Below are 21,398 nucleotides of genomic sequence, written 5' to 3'. Positions count from 1 at the left end.
AAAGAGTTGCAGATAGACTGCTGGTGTTAGTCTTTTTTTTTCATTTCATTTCATTTCTTTTTTTTTTTTTTTTTCAGTGAAACAGCTGCTTTTTAAAGCAGAAAAATTCGAACCAACTCAGAGGCCAGTTACTTACTTTATTTTTGCATACATTTGTCAATACTGAGAAGAATTTGAGTGCGTTATTTAAGCTTGGACTTGAATCCCTATGTAGTTACAGTGCTGATTGTGTTCGTGCTGGATCTGGGAGCTCTACCGAAATAAATTACCACGGAGTTGGGCCCACTGTGTTTATGAAACTGCACAGCCCAGCACCAGTGCAGTCTGCAAGGCTGAATGGCACGGGCTGATTTTAAATTAAACTGATGAAGATGAAATGTGTTAAAATATCCCAACAGAGGGCTTATTTGCCAGCTGTTTGATTGTTTTCCTCTGGCATTATCTGTGAAGCAATTACACATGAATAAAAACTTCTTGAGATGCTTTCAAGGAAATATTGACCACTAACATTTTAATTAAGGCACATTGAAGCAGAAACATTTGAATCAACAATAAGGACAATAGCAAAGCAGGTTGGGTTTCAAAAAAGGAGGCTTGTTTACCACCCTCCTAATAACACATCCAGTCTGTACCCTTGACTGAAGTGTCACTATAAGCTAGCTACATACATCCATTTTCCCTTCTTTGTCTTAAAAATAATCATAAAAATTTTAAAGGAGAGGCAATTTTCGCCGCCATCGCCTCGCTGTGCAGCTTTTCTCTGGCACTGCTGCTGAAGTGAGTGAAGTGAGGAGAGGTAAAGTTGTTCTGTGTTCTGCTGGAGGGGGAAGGATGGACACAACAGGATGGACACAACAGGGGTCTTGGGTGCACGTCTGAGGTGCTACTTCAGGCAGGTCCGTGCCCTTGCTTCGGTTTAGCCACAGCCTGGGCCTGGTGACTGTACTGAAGGGTTCAACAGGAAAAATCAGCCCTTTCCTGTGCAAGGAGGATGGTTTTACTACTCAGGAGTCATCCTGTATCCACCTATATTCCTCCTGAAAGCTGAACGCTGCTGCACATGGCAGGGCCACAGGGCTTGGCCTGGGGCAGTTCATTGCCACCACATTTTGCACTGACGTAGTTTGCTCCTCAAAAAGAAATGCGTCATTTTCAGGAAGCCCTCAGGAAATTTTCTGCCCAAATGTTTTTTCTAAGGTATATGTGTGACGATGGGGAAGGCAAATAGCCCTCCTGCCTTCAGTCCTCTGTTGGAGTGCCGCTGAGCCTCGTGCCTGGTGCTGACTGCCCAGCCTGGCCAGCTGCATTCCCCCGAGGCTGGGTGACCCCATTTTGGTGAGGTGCTGCCCTCCCCTCCTGCAGCACCTCCAGGTTGGACTCCACAAGCCAAGGAGGCTGAAAATGAAGCAAGTCTTGGATCAAGTGCTTAGGTCTTCTTGATTAAATGGAGCAAGATGCTCTTCTGAGGTACGGTAGCATTTAGCTTCTCGTGTCACAGAAGATATTTTGGAATTTACCCATGGTAAACGTGGATATTTATAAAAGAAATCTTGAAGAGAATTTGGGACCTGCTGCTCACGTGGGATGTTTCTCTGTCATCAACAGGATCATGATGGTTTTCTCGGGAGTGCTACAACCCCTGATCATTTGTGTGTGGTGGGATGCGCCCAGGTACAAATGGCCTTGCCTGAGGCTGAGGTCCAAACTTCTCCTCCCAGCAGCAGTGGGAAGGATCAGGCTCTTCAAGAATGCAAGGAATTCATCCTCCTGCAGGCATGGAACACGGTTAGGTGGGTTGCACTCACCTGCCTTTCCCTGCTGTTGTGGCCCCAGCCTGGGTTAACCTGCATGCGGTGCCAGCACAGCCTGGAAAAGCCTCGGTGCGACAGCCTGTTAGCGTAAACGGCAGCTCAGTGTGTCGTGGATGGCATTTCCCAGCTTTTTTAATAACTCTACAGTAACTCTTATACTTAACAATTAGACACCTGGGTCTAAGAAGAGGAGTAATTTATGGTGCTTATACTTTTATGGAGTATTTAGAAGCAAAACAGCTGTTTATAGGCAATCTGCACAACCGCTGCTACTTGGCATGGCTCGCACCCTCCAGTGGGTTCAGCGAAGCAAGCATCACTGCAGCTTAACTCTGTGGTGGAGAGATGGCAGCGTGCAAATGCAGGGTTTGTTGTGGGGAACCTAGGGGCATTAAGGAAAGAAGCAGTTGATTAACAGCACACGGAGATCACCCTCCTGCTGGATGATTTATTCTGTAGCAGGAGCTCGGTCGGGTGGACGAGCCCCAAGGAGGCATGCTTTACTGAAGGGTTCGTTTGCTAATTCTGGGAATTTGGGGTTGGCTTTTTAGTAAGCAGCTCTCCAAAAAAGACAAGACTTAAACCAAACCCAGGGAGTCTTACAGCACTGGTGCCTTATTGAAATTTTTGCTAAAAATGGGCTTTGGGAGACATTGAGTAGAAGCGCGGAGTTAACAGCACTGGCACGTAAACATCTCAAGGAAATCACTTCATAAAAGAGAGGCGGGGTATTTTTGTTCCTTTTTGGAAAGAAAGGACAGCTCTGGGCATGTGACAACACTGCCCCTTTAAACAAGAATTACAAACTGCATCCGAAAGCTTCTTCAGTGGGTGCCATTTGGAATTCAGCCTACGTTCCCCTGTGCCTCTCCTTCAGTGTGTGCTGTTATCCACACTATCTTCTTCCTTACTTGAGGAAATACTCCAGGGTGTCAATCATTTGGGGATGGCAAACGTTGAGCTTTAATAACCTACTTGAGGCTGTCCTCGGCGTGGAGATCAGCAAGGGGCTTGGAGTCCAATCAAAAGCATTCAACCACACCTGATTCTCATCTGCTTGTGATACGGGTGATTTGGTGATGACCTGATTTTTACAAGTATAGTCATTATTTTCTGGGCTAGACCATCATTGAATTTAGCTTTTTAAATGAGCCATTATGCATTAGGTATGGGCAGCACAGATAATAAAAAGCAGCTGAAAGTGATGATGTGTTTAGGGTTAATCAGTTAACTGGGATCTTCTGGAACCAAGCAGTGACCTTCCTTATTGCTTTTTTATGGGCTTTGTGGATAGGGAACACAGGCAAAATGCATAAGCCATCCTAAAATAACTTATTTGGAAGACTGGTGTAGAATATTAAGGATGTTAGACTATGGGTATTTTCAGGAAACATTAGCTTTGTTTGCATGACCACTTGATCTCTTACTTTGGTTAAAAAGAAAAAAAAAAAGGAACACTGTTATCAACATTTCTAATTTTGTTAAGTAACATATATGAAAAATACTAGCCACATGCTTGGACTATGATTCTATTTATTTCCATAACTTAATTAGGGAGGAACTCAGCACAAGCTGTCACCTTGAGGAAAGTCAATGCTAGTCAAAAACACTTTTTTCATGGGTTGCATTTTTAAATCCCTATAACTCAGTGAAATCAGTATCTTGAAACTAAATTTTGAAATAATTCAACTGGCTGTGCATGTGAATTAACCCTTTATTAAAATGGATCCAGTGATACCTCTAAGTTCTGCTGCTTCAGCCTATAAATGATAAATCTAAAATACTTGCTTGGTTAATTCTGTGATTAAGTGATCTATTACTCAAAAGTATATCCAGGTTTGTATTTCTTTATTTTCAAGGATCTCTTGCAGATGGTCCCATAGAAAACCTCGGACGTGGGGCTGAGCAGCATGCTTGTTAGATGATCAGCTTTGGGCATGGGGCTTGGAAAGGATGATCACCAGAGATGCCTTCCAGCCTCAACTATTGTTTCTGACTTAATGCAGAGGATATATTGCACTTGGTAATCTATTATAAACTAGATTGAGCAGCAGATTGAGAAAAATGTGAGCTATCTTTGGAGATTTAAAATGATGCCACATGAAGCAAAGATCTTGTTGCTGTTTTTATACTGGATCAAAAGCTTTCCTGTGTCTTTCTCTTCACTGATTACTCTGATCTCTCCAATTTCCTTGAATGGGAGGAAAATGAAAGGGCTGAGATACAGGGCAGAGCAGAATAATGAAATCCAAACTCAGGTCACTTTTGTGAGTTACGTAGAGAATGCTATTCACAATAGATCAAAGGGATTATAGATAGCTTCCTATCTCACGTTCAAGACGTGTAATAGCATCAGCGGATCACACCTCAAACAGCTGATGGACCAGATCCTCTGATTTTTGCACAGCATCAGAGAATCAGTCCTGTGACCTGGGGGACTGGTGGGAGCAGGATGTACGCTCTTCAGAGAGAGACAGACCACCTCTCAGGCTCAGCCACGGAAATAAGAGGAATTGACATCACAGCTTCCCATCTTCCCAGACGTGTAATCATGCAGCGCATCCATTGTCCATGGAAGTGGAATGGGTGAAAGAAATAACTTTGATGTGCCTGCGCCCTTCCTGTCCTCAGCAGGCAGACATTGGGCATTCTAATGAAAATTTTCATTAACTTTGATTCAGGAGTAAGTGAATGGCAGTTGATAAGTTCTGACTGTAAACCTCTTCCATGTACTGTACTTCCCTGTCACGTACCTTTGCAAGCCTCCACGTGAAGCATTTGCTCCATCCCGGCCTGCATCCTTCTTGGGGTTTATGTAAACCTGGCCAAAGTCACATGCAGAAAGCCCTAATAAAGATGCAATTTGCTGTCTTCTTACCCAAGGGAGGCAGAGCAGAGCAGGAGTTGCTGCGGTTCCTGTTGTCACTGTACCCTTACTGGGGTGGTGGCACAGAGGAAGGCAAATTAGGGCAGCACACATTTTTCAAGGTAAGCAGGCTAATTCTGCTGATCTCACCATTTAAAGGAGCTCGTGCCACCTGGAAATTGTTGCCTTGGGTGCTCAGGTGCAGGAGTCACATTCTGTTCGTTTTGCTCATCAATGTGACCCTTTGGTTGTGTTAATTTGCCTGTTTCTGGCCCAGCCTGGCTGTGGGGTCAGCTCCCAGCCTGGTGTTTTTCTGTGTGTACACACCAGTACCAAACGGTGGTGGCAGTGGGAACAGCTGTAAGGAGCGTGAATACACATCTTTTTTCTCCAGCTTCACCGGAGTCATTTGTCAACCGCAAGGTCATTCCCTTTGGTTTCAAAACTCTTGCAAGGAAAAACTCAATTTCATTTTCTGAATGATCTTTGGCTAATTAGTATTGATTGAGTAGCTACATGTTAACAGACCAGCATAGCTGGAGCTGCTAATGTCTGAGCTTGGACTTGTCCTTCTTTTTTTTTTTTTCATTTTTTCCTCTCTTTGGGCTACAAATGCACTTTGAAAGGATTATCAATCTTGGGAAGCTGTTTAGTAAATACTGCAAGCTGTTACAAACTGAGAAAGAATGGTTAAACATCAAATGTGCCAGCCTATGACTAGTCAAGCAGTCAAACATCCCAGAATAAGGTTCTAGGTAAGTTCTGGTTGGAATATAAGTTTTTCCTTAGTTTAATTCTCCATCCTGTGATGTAATTTGCTCTACGTGTGCCCATTTCCATGGAATATTAACTGTTCCATGGCCGTTTCGTAGCACGGAACCACCTAATCCTTTATTCTCCCTTTGAAATTCTAGAATAATCAGGAGAAGAAGCCACAGGGTACGTAGAGAGCTACTGAAGACCTCTAAAGAGAGTTTGACCAATATTAGTTTGGTAGGGCATCCCTGAAAACCCCTTCCAAAAGCTCATAGTTAAGTGATAGCACTCTGATTGATTTGATTGTTGTGTTTTTTGTTTTTTGTTTTTTTTTCTTTGCAAGTCATAACTAAGGCACAGAACAGCGCAACAAATATCTTGATTTTCAGATTTTATTTTTTTTTCCTTTTGCTTAAAAAGATTTATCCTGGGTTTTTAGAAGAACTTCCTATTCATCAAGCGAGTCTTAGTCTGTTCTGTAAACTCTAACATCTTCAGTGAACCTGGTGAGTGACAGAACAGCTTGGATCCAAAGCCTCGTCTCCCTCTCCTTCTCCGTAGCATTTTTACAGTGCTGCCACTGCCCAGGAATGGAGCAGCAAAGTCACAATTTTCTTCATTACCTTTAACAGTTGTGGAACAACTGCAAGGCTGCTGATGTGGCATAGCTTTGGGATGTTTACGCATGCATTCCCTGGAAAAAAATGAGATGCTTTTCAGGTCCATGCTGTACAAGTGCTGTGGCATTTTGGTGCTTTCCAGGACTGCGCTGAGGGATGTGACTGCCACGTGCAGTCTGTCTGCAGATGACCTGCACCAAATCACTTGTCTGCAAGCCAGGGCTTGCTCTGCCATGCTTTCATTTGCAGTCACTCCCGTACTGGAAGGCTCTGGTTTTCAGTGACTGTAGATCTTGACAATAAACATGCTGCACTGTCTGAATCTGGGGTTTGCTATCCTGAGCAGTGTGCTCATTTTCTGGAATTACAAACCGTTTCTTTTGTGTTTACTTGTTCCTTACAAAGTGAAGGATACAGGAAGGCATAAACCAAGAAGCAATAAGAACAAACATTCAAAATTATCAGATAATTTTATTAAAATTACAGCAATTTCAATAAAAGCAAGTGTAGCAGAAAGGAAATGCAAAGAGAGCCTTTGGCTCCACAGAAAGTCTCTCAAACCCTCCTATTACCATTTGTCATTAGTCTGATTGCATCCCAGTGTGCTCCTGATCCTTCTCTTTTTTTTTTTTTTCTCTCCGGAAAATAACACATTTATCATGGGCTATTTACATGTTTGTAAGTGTAGGACTGCTGCCTGTTTACAGAAATTGAAACAAGCCTCGTCTAACAAAATAGTGAGGGTGGTTCAATGGCAGGGCAGAAACTTGGTTTCTAGAAGCTCCCTGGGCAGCCAGCAGGAGCAGCTCAGAGAGATGAGAAGCAGCTCAGACTGATGCTTGCAAGTGATATGGAAGGCGTTGGTGCTGGTTTGTGCTGAGAACTTTGTGTGGCAGCAGAGAAACCTGAGCAGGGATGGAAACGCGCCCTTGAGGGGCAGGCACTGCCCCAGCTGAAGGGTCTCAGGAGCTCCAGGCAGTCATCAGAGAGCAAAACTGAATGCAGGGCAGTAAGGAGAGCACCCGTGCTAGTGAGACGGGGCTAGCTGGTGGCAGCTTAACCAAAATAAACTCTTTAGGATAAGTGACTGGGGCTGAAAATGCTCCAGATGCTGGGAGCTTTCTTGTGTTCTTGCCTGCACCTTGCCGTTGCTTCCCTCATCAGTTCGTGGTAGGGCCCTTCCAAAATGTGGGATCGTTTGCAACAAGAGTCAGAGACTGAGCACCGCAGAGAGCTCCTGGCCTGGGCTGTCAACTGGTGCCAGCCCACCTGGAACAAGGCTGAGGCTGGTTGACCAGAGCCGAGCTTTGGCAGGAGCTGAAGCTGATGTTGCATCGTGCTTTTGTCTGCAGTTCTGTGAAAGGTTTTCTGTACTAGGGATGCTCTGAAAGGGGCAGTTTGTAAAAGATGCAGAAGTTGGATTACTTCTCACTTAGGTTAACGTGTACATGCACGTGATTGTGCCAGTTGTTCATGAATACTTCCATGAGAATAATAAATTTTAGTTCCCTTATAGCACTGCCACTATTCTGTTTGGGGATGTTTCAGCACAGAACACCGACAGATGCAGTTTTCATTAAAAAGAGATAATTGATAGAAGAGGACAGATGGAAAACACAGAATCACGGGAGCGGTGCTGGTCAGGTAGGAGCAGGAGTGGCCGCAGCACGCCCGCCTGCCTTGCTATTTCTGTGCGTGCCCAAAGACACGGAGCTCTCGCAGTAAACACGCTATTACCACTGACTAATATATACTGACAACCTTGCTTGTGAAAATTAAGAAGTGGAGATTAAATAATCATGCATGCAGGAATGGAAATGCACAATTTATATTAGGATCAGCCAAGGAAGATTTATATTTTCATGTTTAGCTCATTTCAATGATGTTTAATTAGCCCTGAATAGCTGCTGAGGAAGTACCTTGCAGAATTTGTTCAATGTAATAATCCTGGCATCAGTATTTTTGAACCACGGAAAAAAAAGCTTACAGTTAATTAGAGTATTAATTCTGTAGCATTACCTGGCTGCGTATGCAGATTCTGTTTTATTTTCATCCTTGAAAAAAATCTAGCGAGAGTGCTATAAGGTTATTTGAATGCCTTTTATGCTATTCCTTTTCTAAATTAAAACTGTCTCTAACACATGATAATAGCTGTAGTTAGATCAGTCTGAGATAAGTACATGTCAGATGAGGTTCAAGATAATTGATGCTGTAAATATCCCTCGAGTGGAAAGATAGACCACATTAATGGCTTGAACATTCAGTCTGTTTGCAGGAATCTGATTTGAGACTTAATAGAAATAGGCTGAGATTATACAAAGCGCTGAGTTTATGGCTTACGATGTCTTTCAAATTCACTCTTGCTGTCTGTAAGTATTCTCCCTCTGCCAACTGCACACATCTGGAAACTTCCCTGATTTTTGGTTTCTTTTGTAAGCTCCTCCTCTGGAGGGTGAGGTTTTGTCGCTGTGCTAAAAAACCATAATGTGGGTTGTTCTGCTGTGACCAGAAATCTGCTCCCTCGCTTAATTTGCTTTATCTAAGGAGCAAAATGCGTGGAGGAAAGCTCGCCCTTGGGAAGCTGTCCTGGGGAGTCGGCACCTGCAAGGTGACCAGGAGAGCTGCAGAAGGCACCTGACCAAGCTCCAGGTCCTCCACCTGCATAACCATGAATTATTTTGTACGATAAGGGTAGCAAAACCAACGAATGAAAAAGCTGGGTTTCCTACAGGTCTGCGTCCTTCCTCCCCGCACCTCCATCTCCATTCCCTTTCTCTAGGAAATGCTGTTCCCCGTGGACTCCCCATGAGCTCCAGAATGCTGGGCTGTGCAGAGGGCACCCATGGGTGCCTGGCTCCAGGCCAGCTGGCCATGCCAAGCTCACAGTGAGGTGTTTCTCTCAGCTACACTGAGCCTTGCTCCAGTGCTTGCTTCTCCCCGTGTGCCTACCCAGTATTATAAAACATGCTGGAGGTTAATTATCTTTGGGATCTCAATCCCCACTTGAAATTTTGCTAAAAGAGGCTAAAAAGCTCAGAAGGTTTCACAGAAAGGAGGTTTGGCAGATGGGCAGTCAAATGCAATTACCTCAGGAAGCAACTCTTAGCACCTCTTTGGGACTCAGCTGCGTTTGCATACCGTAATCATGTTTTGGTATTAATTCTTGCTGATGCTGCAAAATTGATGGGCATCCTCAGTATGGAGAGAGGAAGACGTGGACTAGATGATCTCCTAAGGCCCCTCCCAAGGTGGATGGGATTTTTGCATGGACTCCTATAGCAGACTGGCCCTGGTGTTGCTTTCAAGTCATTGAAAAGGCTCCTCTTGTCTGGGGTCAGATGTGGGCACTAAACATTCTGGGCAGGTTCCTCTTCCTCTTTGCTGTAGGTTTGTTCGATTTGCCTCCAAGGATATTTTCCTGTGCCCTCCTTACTTCATCATCCACTCCCCTTTATTTATTTCTTCCAATACTGGTTTTCTGTTTGTTTGTTTGTTTTTTCCCTCTTCTAAAATGCAAGTTTTGTCTTCTGTTCAAATAAAAATGGAAAAAATATAGGGTTGTCTTTAGGAATAGAGATTGCAAGAAAGTATGCAGAGCACTGGTGAGATTCCTACACTGACATTTTTTATGATAAAAAGTTTAAGGCTGGAAAATAATTGTGACCCTCAGAAGAGGTTCCCATATATGCAGTGGGAACAAGGTGGCACGTCTGTTATATAGGTATGGACTGTCAGATATTTATAATCTTTGGTTTAGCAAAACGTCTCTGTACCTGTTTCAGAACATGACATTCAGAGGAAGGCAGTAACAGTTTTTAACAGAGAGGTAAACTTTGTGAGTAGTCTCTGAAAGAGTTTTTCTAAAGCCAGCAGCTGGAGGTGGATGCAGGCTAGAACTAGACCCTCCTAACACAGTTGGTATTTATTACTTAAACAAATTTTAGCTTCCTTTCTTTAAAATAATGAAGGCACAAGCATTAACTCGTTTTGAAATTATGCAACCAAGAATTACTTAACACATTAAAAAGTCATATTTGTGACAATTACTCCTAGTAATGGGTCATGCATGTCAGGAGGCCTTTAGTTTGAGTGTCTGTTTCTCCTGGCCTGGTTGGTAAATTGATTTTTCTTCTGTAATCTTCCGTTTCTTTAGAGATACAGAGAGAATTAAAAAGCAAGGCTTCCTCTTTAAAAACAAAATGGTTATTGCAGTTTTCCATCTTGAGCAATTGTACGTATCGGATACGAATTTGTGCTCCTGGGAGTGAAGTGTCCAACTCCCTTATGTTTATAGTTGAATCTTGGTTCAAAAGAGGAAAATAAATCACTGGGAAGGGCAAGTCCTGTAGCAGTCATACTTAATGGGTTCTTTCATAACTGCTTTCCTGCTACCTTCCTGTGCTTTCACTCCTTGTAGTGTAAGAGTGGCTTTAGCTCTTGTTTCTTAGATGCTTTGTTTGTGCATTTGGTTCATCGGCATCTTCCACAGCCACGTCCTACAGGATGGGGAACCGAATTGTGCTGACACTTGGGTGTAGTCTAATGCAAGGTGAATGAAAGGATAGGTTAAGTAACTCCATGTGTTGATTCAAGCATACTTGATTTCATAAACATGTTCTGGAATTCTATATTCAAGTTTGTCTTTTTAATTGTATTTTTCATAAAGTATAATACTGGAATTGCCCATGCCATCAGTGCCATCAGCTTGACCTCCTTTATATCACAGCCCAATCTGTTTTTTCAGCTGTTCCTACACTGAATGTAATCACTTGCATTTCACTAAAAAGGTCTTGATTTGAAGAGGTGAGGAATCTTCTGTATGCCCAGGTAGTCTCCTTCTTTATCTGATCTTTATAAGTAGAATGTTTGTCAGTTTTATACTTATTTTTGTAAGTAAAAAGTCTTGATTCTTTTCCATATTGAATTTGGGCTTCCTTCTGTTTACAGCTCATGCTGCTTGTTTTATATCTAACCAGTAGCCAAAAGAGCTCTTTTGTACCTGCTGTTTTCCCACCGTGAGATGCTTACATCCTATAATAAAATTACCATTCAGTCTTCTTCCTAATAAATACATCTGTCTCTTTACATCTCTTACTGCAAGCCAAAGTAGTGAGTACTTTCTCCAGTTTGTAGGTACTTTGCTGCTGCTTTTCTCTTTGCCCTTTTATTTCTTAATGTTTCTTCGAATGGCTGACACCTGATTAGGATCCTGTTCTCAGGTCACCAATCCTCTGTACAAAAGAAAATTGTATCCCTATATCTTCCTGCAAGCAGCGAACCCAGCAGTCCCAGCTATTTCAGGACTGTGCTGAGTGCGGATGTTTGCTAGGTTTGATTCTTCTCGCAGACTGTGCCAGGGTACAGTCTTGCACTATTAGCCTTTATCATGGGTTCCTAGATGTATATTCTTCCATGCGAGCATCCCACTCTCATTATTTGCAAAATCCACTGATCTTTATTTTGCATAGGACTGTGCATGTAGAAATCCAGCATTGCAGGAGATGTTGCTTGTTTTCTGCTGCTTGTGCTAGAAATGCAAAACCCTCGGTGCCAATGTACCTACTGCCCAGGGACTCCAGTGGTAATTTGGTCTCATAAATGCTGTAGATAGGCTCAGTTTGGGGTCCTTGGATAAACAAAAGCAGTGCTGCATTCTTGCAGGGCTGTGCATGCCATCCTCCTAGGGTCATCAGCACGTGCTGGCATAAACAGTTCATCCAGTGGGCGTAATTTATGCAAGTTTCATTGAGGTGTGTTTATAATTTCATCAGAAGAATAACGTGTTTTCTCCATAAGACTCCATTAGCTAGTGTTCATTATATTTTTCCTCTTGGATTCTTTGTGGCTGTCCTCCAGCCCTCAGCAGCATGGAAGGCAGAAATGGTCCCCAGCTGTGCAGGGTGCTGTTGACTGCCAAGGTCATTCTGTTTGTCTTTTTGTGTTGGAGGATGTTAACACCCTTCCAGTCTTCTAGCATGTGTTTGATCTTCTCAAAATGCTATTGGAAATCAATGTAAGCTCATCAGGGGTCTGCCAAGGTCACATTTGTGGTCTTTTTGGAGTAAGCAAGGAGGCTTGGCTTTCTTAGAGATTCTGGCCTTGTAAATGATGCTCACTTTCACTGTTGTAACTCTGCTGCACACGTAGTACAGCAATGCAGATGCATAAGAAATGTCTTAAAGGGCTGGGGAAGGAAAAAATATCTCATGCAGAGCTCCAGGTAACTGAGCTGCCCTGTTTCTGGCATCCCACCAGCTTGTTTGGAGCTCTGCTACCTGCTAATGGATGGCACGCACAACACTACATGACTCTTGCTGCAAGGAATACCCATTTGGTGCATTTTATGCATTTCCTGAATCAGGTGTAACTGCTTTATATCATACAGGACAACGTGGCACCTCAAGCCTGAATGCTTATTGATAGCTTATGTTAGGTCAAAGAGGCTGAAGTAAGGAAAATAGGGGGAAGAACTTCATATTTTTATATTTTAGAATAACTTACAAGTTGGGCAGGTGGAATACATGCATCACTGTTGCCTCCTCTATGGGTGTCTCGATGAAGCAGTTTCGATCAGTTTACCAGACGTGTGTTTTATTTATTATTATCTTGACTTCCAAATATTGCTTGCTTTGAAGAGCTGAAGACAAAAGCAGCTAATTAACAAATGAAATCAGCAAGCTGTGTGGTCCCAGCAGCTGAAAAAGGATGGAATAGCAAATACAGGCTGTGATCCCGCTCCCGTGGTTGTCCGTGTGGAACTCCCTGGAGCTCAGGTGAGGGTTGCAGGAGATGGTTGGTCTGCGTTTCCTGCCCACAGCCTGAACGATGTCTCCAGCGCTGTACAATTCAGCATACCGAGGACATTAACAGCAGCTGCCACACTTCTGTGCACCTTCTACACCAAGGTCTCTGACGGTTGTGCTACAATTCCTGGTATATTTAGATTAGGCCTATTCTGAACAGTTTATTCTGGGTTTTCGGTTTGCTTGAGAGCATCAGGATGTATGAAGGGAATTTTTCCAATACATCGTTGAGCATGCATTTGCCATCTGGGCTTCAGAAAGTGTTTGGTTCAATTCAAAGATTAAAGACTGAAAAATTGAACCTAATGGTGGCATAAACCTCTGTGGAAAACATACATCTGTAATTATTTTCATTTTGATTAATAGACTTTAACTGCGTAACACCCATGACTTCAGTTTAATACGGAGAATTATTAATCAGTTAACTCTTTGTGAATTGATCAACCCCAAATGAAAACCTTAAGATATTTTTTTTCCTTGTCAAGCACTTCAAAAATCCACCATGTTGAGCTTTCCATTGCTAAATCTTTCTCAGCTACATTAAGATCCCTGTCTCCTCCGTGAATTCCTCTCTTTTCCAGGCAAATTGTGAGCAATACCTGAAGTCAATAGCTCCCCTACCCGACTGCCGAAGCCTTGATTGCTCAAATGCTGGTAGCGAAGAACGAACACCCACGGCTACTTACACATATGCACAGGGATTTAAACAATGTATTCTAGCCACTATTTGGAAATTTAAATATCAATTAGTAACAATTCAGTTGGACATTGAAGCTGGAGTTCTGGAGAGCTCGGACAAGGCGCATTAATGCCACCAGGATCAGGTGACTTTGCAATAGCCTAAAGGCTCTGAATTTGGCAGGTACCTGCCTCCATGGTAATAACTCCACAGAATGCCTTGGCAGTATTAGAAAAAGCGTATTTTGTATTATGTTTGCAGCTCTCACACTGTCTGAGCAAAATACAGTCTTATATAACAACCTCCTAAAACATTTGTCTAACCCTGCACGGCAACAGGGCAGGCAGTTGAATGTTCAGTGAAATCTCACAACAATTGCAAGCATTATTTTGTCTCCTATTAGTGCTTCTTTTGCTGTGATGCAGCTGTCAAGATCTTTCCAGCACTGCTGATGGAAAAATCAGTCATGTTCTGCAGAGCAAATTCTGTATTAATTGACCATTATGAAATGCTTTGGCAGAGGGCTGGCTACATTTGCATTTCTGACTTCAACTTCTTTCAGGTTTCTTTATACTCTTGTCAAAGTCCGTCCCCTGCCCTACTACAAGGCCATGCTTTAGGGTAGCTGCTTTAGGTACCAGGGGGAGTTAGTTCACATCAGCATGCATCCGTTGCAAGAGAGCAGACAGCGTGAGGAAGCGATGGCATCACATCTCTTGGTATATCAGAGTAATTTAGGTTGGAAAGGACCTTTAGTCCAACCTCCTACTCAAACCAGGGCCAACTCCAGGGCCAGTCAAGCTTCAGACACCTCCATGGACAGGTACCCACGGTGTCTCTGGAGCCATGTCCAAGCATTTGTCTGATTGCACGAGGAATTTGCTTTCACAAAACGGTTGAGGTTGGAAGGGACCACCAGAGATCATCTAGTCCAACCCCCCTGCTCAAGCAGGGTCACCCAAAGCATGTTATTCAAGATCACATCCAGGTGGGTTTTGAATATCTCTAAAGGAGATTCCACAACCTCTCTGGGCAGCCTGATTCACTGCTCCATCACCCGAACCATAAAGAACTTCTTCCTTCTTACAGCAACAAAACCTCCTGTGGTTCATTTTATACCCGTTGTCCCTTGTGCTATTAGGCCACCACTGAGAAGAGTTTTGCCCCATCCTCTTTACATTGTCCCCTCAGGTATTTGTAGAGGTTGATGAGATCCCCTCTCCATCTCCTCTTCTCTAGGCTAAACAGGCCCAGCTCACTTAGTCTTTCCTCAGAGGACAGATGCTCTAATTCTGTCATCATCTTTGTGGCTCTACACTGGACCCTCTCTGGAAGTTCTCTGTCCTTCTTGTACTGAGGAGCCCACAGCTTTTACTTACAACCGGGCAGAATTTCTCTTGGTGCATCTTACACCCGTTGGCTCATCATTTTTCTTTTTGCTCTGCACCTCTTAGAGGAATTTATCTGCTCTGGTAGTGTCGCAGTAGTCAGTCAAAGACATACTTTAGATCTCTTTTTCACCTTTTCTTTTCCAGCCTGGCCAGATACAGCTCCTCAGCCCCCAGTTGTCTTGGCGGCCTCCTTTGCACTTGCTCTTGTATGTCCGTGTCTTCTTCTTTGTAGAGATAGTCAAGACCTGGACACGGTGCTCAGGATGTCCCACAGGTGTGGATGGAGGGGAAGGATCCCTTCCCTGGACATGCTGCACTCTCATGCTGTTATGGCCTGGGAGGTGGCCGGCCTTCATGGGTGTAGGGACACCTACATCAGCTTCTCCACCAGGACCTCCCGGCCTTTTCTGCAGAGTTGTTTTCCATCCAGTCAGCCTCATCCCGCCGTGTGTTGAGGTGTGGATTGCAGCCCTGTGCTGTCAGGCTTCACGGCCACCTCAAACCCCATGTTTGGGCTGTAAGTGGCTCAGTCTGCCTGGTCCTGAGTAACTTCATCAAAATGACACCGAGTGAGGACTTAACCTCTGCATATTTCATCTAGGAGGATGCACCTTCATCTAAGGGGGAGAGATTCGAGGAGCAGTTCCATGACTTAGGGTGTGAGGTCTTTGCTAACCACCATCCTTGTTTGTGGCATAAGGAGGTGCTTACACAAGCAGCCACTGCAGACCATTCACGTGTGAAATGTTTTGTGGTTCATCAAAACGTAGGGAACAGGTGTTTGGGCCTAGGAATTGAAGCAAGCTAATTTCCTTCTTTATATTTTCTATTGCATGAGTGGAAGATGGCGTTTCAGCAATCCCGTCCCTTTTCAAATGCTACTGTGATTTAAAATAACCTTTAAAACAAAAATGAAATCTCATTAGAAAATGCCATCCTAATTTAGAACAACAGTTTCATAATTTGTTTCTGTGATGTTAACTAAAATGTTTTGCAGGGTAGAATGAAGGTAACATTTACTTAAAACCCATACACCATTACAAGGTATTATTACTTGAATTATTCCAAATTTTGGAACATGTTTTGTTTCTAATTAATCAAGAGACTCTCAGGCTTTGTTCTTGTTATGCAAATCAAAATGTAAGCCTCTAAAGAATAATTTTAAGTGCAGACTGTTTTTCAATGTGGACATTTGAAACATGCTAATCTATTCAAATTGTTAATGATGGGCTTCCTTTATTAATCTTTTTTTTGTCTACCAGACCTCTAATTTTTCAAAACTATCAAAAATCTGAATGTTAGAAGAGCTGCTGCACTGATGGCCTGCCTGGCACAGTACCCTGTGGTGGTTACGGTTGCATTCGGCTGGCACTTGGGGGAAGGATGTGGGAGCAAAATGCAGGTGATGCTCCCACCCCAACAACTGCCCTTGTTTCCAACACCACTGAAAAGGGACAGGGGGGTGGGTGCCTTCAGTCACGGCAGCGTTCCTGTTGGCACTGGTGGTTATGAGAGTTGAGCACCCTCGTTCTGCATTTTGGTGAGGTGTTCCAGTCGGGGCTGAGTTGCACGTGGAAACACGCCGTAGCTGTGTGCCTGCAGATGGGCTTGGTGTGGGTATAACTGGGGTCGTGGTCCTCCTCTGTGGGTACCAGCACCGGTGCTGTGCTCTAACTGCTGGCCTTGAGCAGCAACCTGTGCTGGCTGCCAGCTCGCTGGGTGGTGGAACTTTTCCCTAAAGCTCGGTGAGGAACTGCTGACCACACTGGCCAAGCATTTTTAGCTAGGAACTGGTGATGACAGACATTGTTCTTGCTTTTTTTTCTTCTTGGGTGTAATTATTCCTTCAAAGAAAGCTCACCATAAACAACAGCAAACCCTTGCAAAGAGGAATCTACTTGTTCCTGGTGGAATAAAGCCCAAATTAATTCATTAAGTGTGCTCACATTCCAAGGGCTATCTCTATTTCTTCCCTGTTTAAGATGAATGAATTCTGTTGTGGGGATCTAATTTTCTCTGTGATGAAGCGGTGGGAGTAATTATATGATACCTGTATTTTAATCAAGAGAAGTGTGTTCTAAAGCCTGGGATGAATTTACCTGCCTGAAGTTAAATGCATGTAACTGAAAGAAGGGAATGTGCATTAAATTACTGTATTAAATTGCTGCTTTAAAGGAAAACAGATGCATTCACGTGATCAACATTCCAGTGGATCCTGCCATTAGGATGCAAATGAGCCTGACTATTTATTACCAAAGCTTGATAAACTATTTTCTTCCAAGAGATGTTTAAATTAAAACCATACATAAAAAATCAGTAGTCGGGATGAAAACCAGACGAAGCCTAAATATTAATGGAAACATGTCAGAAATATGATAGATACTGTCGTATTATCATGTGTATTGTAATAAGCCAGGGTGGTGAACAAAGATCCAGTTGTACTAAGTGCTGTACGGATGAAAACAAACTCTAAAACTGGATTCTGCTGAGGAAGTCTTCAAACTTATATTTCTGGGATTTAGAGCTGCACTGCTTCTGTTTTGCCTCCCTGCTCATGTGAGTGGTAAGGATCGCAGTGTTGGCGGAGCCTGACTTTATCTCTGTTGTTTCTTCTGCCTTTCCAGATTTGGATGACCCGATAGTGACAGTCCACCAGAGCATAGGGGAAGCGAAGGAGCAGTTTTACTATGAGAGAACTGTGTTTCTCAGGTGCGTTGCCAACTCCAATCCGCCTGTTCGGTACAGCTGGAGACGCGGCCAGGAGGTACTGCTGCAAGGCTCTGATAAAGGAGTTGAGATCTACGAGCCCTTCTTTACACAGGTAGGAAATGAAGTTGCAGTATTTATCTCTCCTTCGAGTGCTTGCACCAGGGACTTTGTAACTGGATGTAGAGCTTGTCTGTCTGCACAACCCTGCTGGGTTCCTGGGGTGCCTGGTGGGCATGCCCTCCAGAGAACCACAGCCTGGCACATCCACCCATGTAGTTTTTAAAGAGCTACTAATATAAAATATGTCTTTTTATTTTTTGATAAAGAAATTAGGAAGCAAGAAGCTATGGGAAGATGCACAGTGAGTGCTGTCTGCAGGAGCCCCTTTGAAGTCATTTTCCTTGAGCCTGCAAGCCCGGTGCTCTGATTTGACTGCTATTTCCTAATCTTTTCCAATACAATGCAAAGTGATTCTGCACAGAAGTTACAGCCTAAAAAGCTTTTCAAGAAGGCTGAACTCTAAGGCAACTCCCTGTTTTATTATTATTATTATTATTCCACCTTCCACAGCTTTGAATATAAGATTTTTGTTCCAGACTTACACACTTTAAAGATGGTGTGGCAAAAATGGGAAGAAGTGCTTTTTATAAGTCCTACTGTTGTTCACAGCCATAAAAGCAGACTGTGCTATCAAAAGAGTCTGTCAGATTAGATCAGATTAATTTATTGTTAGCACACTTACACAGTCTTGGAATAAAAAGGTGACATATCCTATTGTCTATGGAGAAGTGTGTGTGATGGTATGAGGAAAAAAAAAAAAGAGAAAGAAGAAAAGAAAAAAAAGAGAAGATGTTATTTTGGAAAGTCTCAAGCAACAACGAGTAAAGACAAGTGAAAACTGCCTGGTAATTTGGTCTTCATAGCAGAAAGCAAGCTGCAAATTTCATAAATAATTTTCAGCTAATGATTTGAGAGCACCTTCAGTTTTTCTTATTATTATGCTTGACAGCTTTATATTGCTACCATGGGTAGGTATTCTACTGAGAAATGTGTGCCTGGAACCTTGCAGAGATGAGAATTAGATTACATAGCCAAGTTATCGGTCTCCTAAAAGTGATGAAATTATTTTTAATTTAAGGTGTATGGATTCAGTTTAGCGAATATGCGGCTTGTTTCTTTGGATTCAAGTGTGTAAACAAAAGTATCTTTATGCTTTAATTAAAAAGTGAGGGACTCCCTTGAGGTGGTCCTTTTATAATATCTCGGTATGGAAATGATGATTAATACATTTCCGATCACCTAACAAGAACATATCTAATAAAACATGTTATATGAAATTAGATTAAGTATTTAAAAAAAAAAAAAAAAAAAGATTCTTAGGTTACAGGGAGCATTCTTCCTAGACCCTCTGTCTGGGCCGAAATAATCTGAATAAAACATTGTCATGGTGATAGTCCAAAGCTTATCCATAACCTTTTTATGGTTTTTGGAGTTCAGGTTGAATTAGTGTATCTTGTCTGTGTGCCTACAAGGTCTGATATGTGTTTATAAGAGGAAAAGATGTAATTAAAGGTTAAAGAATCATAAATGTCTATCTACTGCACGTCTCTGCAGACTTGGTTCTGCTTAGGATATGGTAACAAACGGTAAGAGCTGGTGTGAAGAGGGATAGAGGGGATATATCTTCAGAGCACCAAGAGGTGAATTTGAGGTGGCATTTGTTTGTTGATTGCTTTAAAGCTGGATCATCAATCTGAAAATCAGAAGAAATGTGAGGGACAACAGTAGCACAAAGAAATTTTCTAAGTTACTGTACCCCAAAAGGCCAATTTTTTTATGCTAGTTTCTTTGTTCCATCAAGTCACAGAAGTCACTTTAAAAACTGGGCAAATAAAAAGGAATTCTTGAACTTTAAGCTCAGATTTTTTTTGATGAGTAAGGTAATGTCAGCTACTTATTTTAGCTGCCATGAGGGGGTCGGGGCGGGGAAAGAACAAACATGTGCATTCTCATCTGTGCGAGTGTTGGAAATACCGAATTTTTCGAAACTGAAATCTTGATGCAGATTTTTTCCTAAGAGTTTGCATCATTCTCATTGCACATTGTAATTGCACAGTCTGAGCACAAGATTAAATTTGCTGTATTTACAATAATTATGCAATTAGACATAATTAGACTAATTATTCAAACCAATGAAGAAAATAGATATATATTTTTACAAATCTCTGCAATCTGGGAACATGATCCAGAATACCATTGTGAGTTCAGCTCACAAGTTCCACTTGGAGTCTGCAGCTAAGGACCAAATCAGTGGGATGGAGCCGCTCTGCATTTGAGTCTAATCCAGAACCTAATGGCTTTGGTAGCTGCGTTGCCACTAACCAGGACCAGGCCCTTCTCTAGTCCAGATGAATCTTTTTAAAGTAGGATCTTTATCTTTAGGAACACCCCTTTGAGGCTTTAGTCATGCAAACACTGAATCAGCATGGGCTTGATTTTAATCACATCATTTCTGTGGGACTGATTGTACATACAAAGCACTTCAGTTCCAATGCTCCAAACATCTACTGAGCTTGATTTAATGACTGTCTGTTTCCTTTTCTTGCTAACAGTATCTCCTTTTCTTGTTTTTGTTCATTTGGTTTTGCTTTGTTTTTGCTAGTGCTATGCATGCATTTCCACAGACGACCACATATTTTCCTGTATGTGCTCATGATGTTGTTAAAACAGTCGGTATGTTTCCCAAGCCGTGATGAAATTAGAAGTGGTAGTAGCTCTATAGTAACATAATAATGAATATTTTTCATAGTTTGCTCTTTTGATGCCTTATGAGCTGGCTCAGTGTTTGCCTCCCAGGGCTGAGGTTGTGCCACAGCCTGTCCTAAGCACAATACCTCTTTAGCTTATCAGCATAAACACAGGCAAAGACTTGAAAGTGGGCAGCTGGAGGAGATTGAAAATGCAGGAAGTTTGTTATTTTAGTGCTAGGATGAATAATGTGCATGTATAGATAAATGGAGACGTATCTGATGTTTCTGCAGCCCTCCTCTGTCACGGTGTCATGCATGATGCCCTGCTGTGCTCCGCTGTACTCACCTGCTTTCTTGCTTTTTGTGTTCCGTGGCATCCCTGTGTGCTCAGTGTAAGCAGGGGATGTTGTAGCTAACAGCCCGTTCAGCTTTCTGTTACAGCTGTTGCTAACAATGCTTCAAGATTTTGCATATGTATTTCAGCAACTTTTTTTCCCGAGTTCCCAGCTCTGCGGTGCCCATTTCACATAGAGCTGCCGTGGAAATGTTGTATTTGGACACTACAGTTTTCTCTTGATCATATCAGAAGGAACTCCTTCATTACACATCCTATTCAGGTCCCTGCTCCATCATTTACACCCCTGGCTAAAAATAAAATCCATCAGGAGCTCATTTTCAAAGGAAAAGCAGCAGGATTTCTGTAGCTTATGCTCCTTTTCATCAAGCAGATTGTACTTTACGACGTATTATCCAGAATAATGCTGTGACTTCAAAGACTGCCAAAACAATTTCCCCCCTTGCCACTCTCTTTTCTTCTGCCTTTAATATATAAGGTGGGCTATGGCTTCAGGCTATGCCAGCCACCATTCTTTCTGCTATTAAAAAAAAATAATAATTTTCTGGACCATTTCAACATCTTCTTACTAATTGGCCACATCTACACCTCCTGGAAGTCATCCCGAGTGCACCCTGCAGCTCTCCTCGCTCCTCTGCTTCAGGCTCTTCTTAATGCT

General features: G+C 42.7%; 1 protein-coding gene across 5 annotated transcripts in view; it reads left to right on the top strand.

Annotated features, from left to right (window-relative positions):
• Positions 1 to 21,398, top strand: part of MDGA2 (MAM domain containing glycosylphosphatidylinositol anchor 2) — a 321,830-nt gene that overhangs the window by 140,361 nt on the left and 160,071 nt on the right. For 4 of the 5 annotated variants that reach the window (XM_072038054.1, XM_072038055.1, XM_027457733.3 and 1 more), the window contains one exon: positions 17,551 to 17,747. In XM_072038054.1, the coding sequence (XP_071894155.1) occupies positions 17,551 to 17,747 (197 nt within the window). Of the gene's footprint in view, positions 1 to 5,082; positions 5,101 to 17,550; positions 17,748 to 21,398 lie in introns of those variants that run through there. The other variant, XM_027457735.3, reaches the window with a different exon arrangement.

The sequence above is a fragment of the Anas platyrhynchos genome, chromosome 5 (assembly GCF_047663525.1).
Source record: "Anas platyrhynchos isolate ZD024472 breed Pekin duck chromosome 5, IASCAAS_PekinDuck_T2T, whole genome shotgun sequence".
In the NCBI taxonomy this organism is placed as follows: Eukaryota; Metazoa; Chordata; class Aves; order Anseriformes; family Anatidae; genus Anas; species Anas platyrhynchos.
The sequence above is the reverse complement of the archived record's forward strand: the minus strand, read 5'-3'. Positions and strand labels throughout refer to the sequence as shown.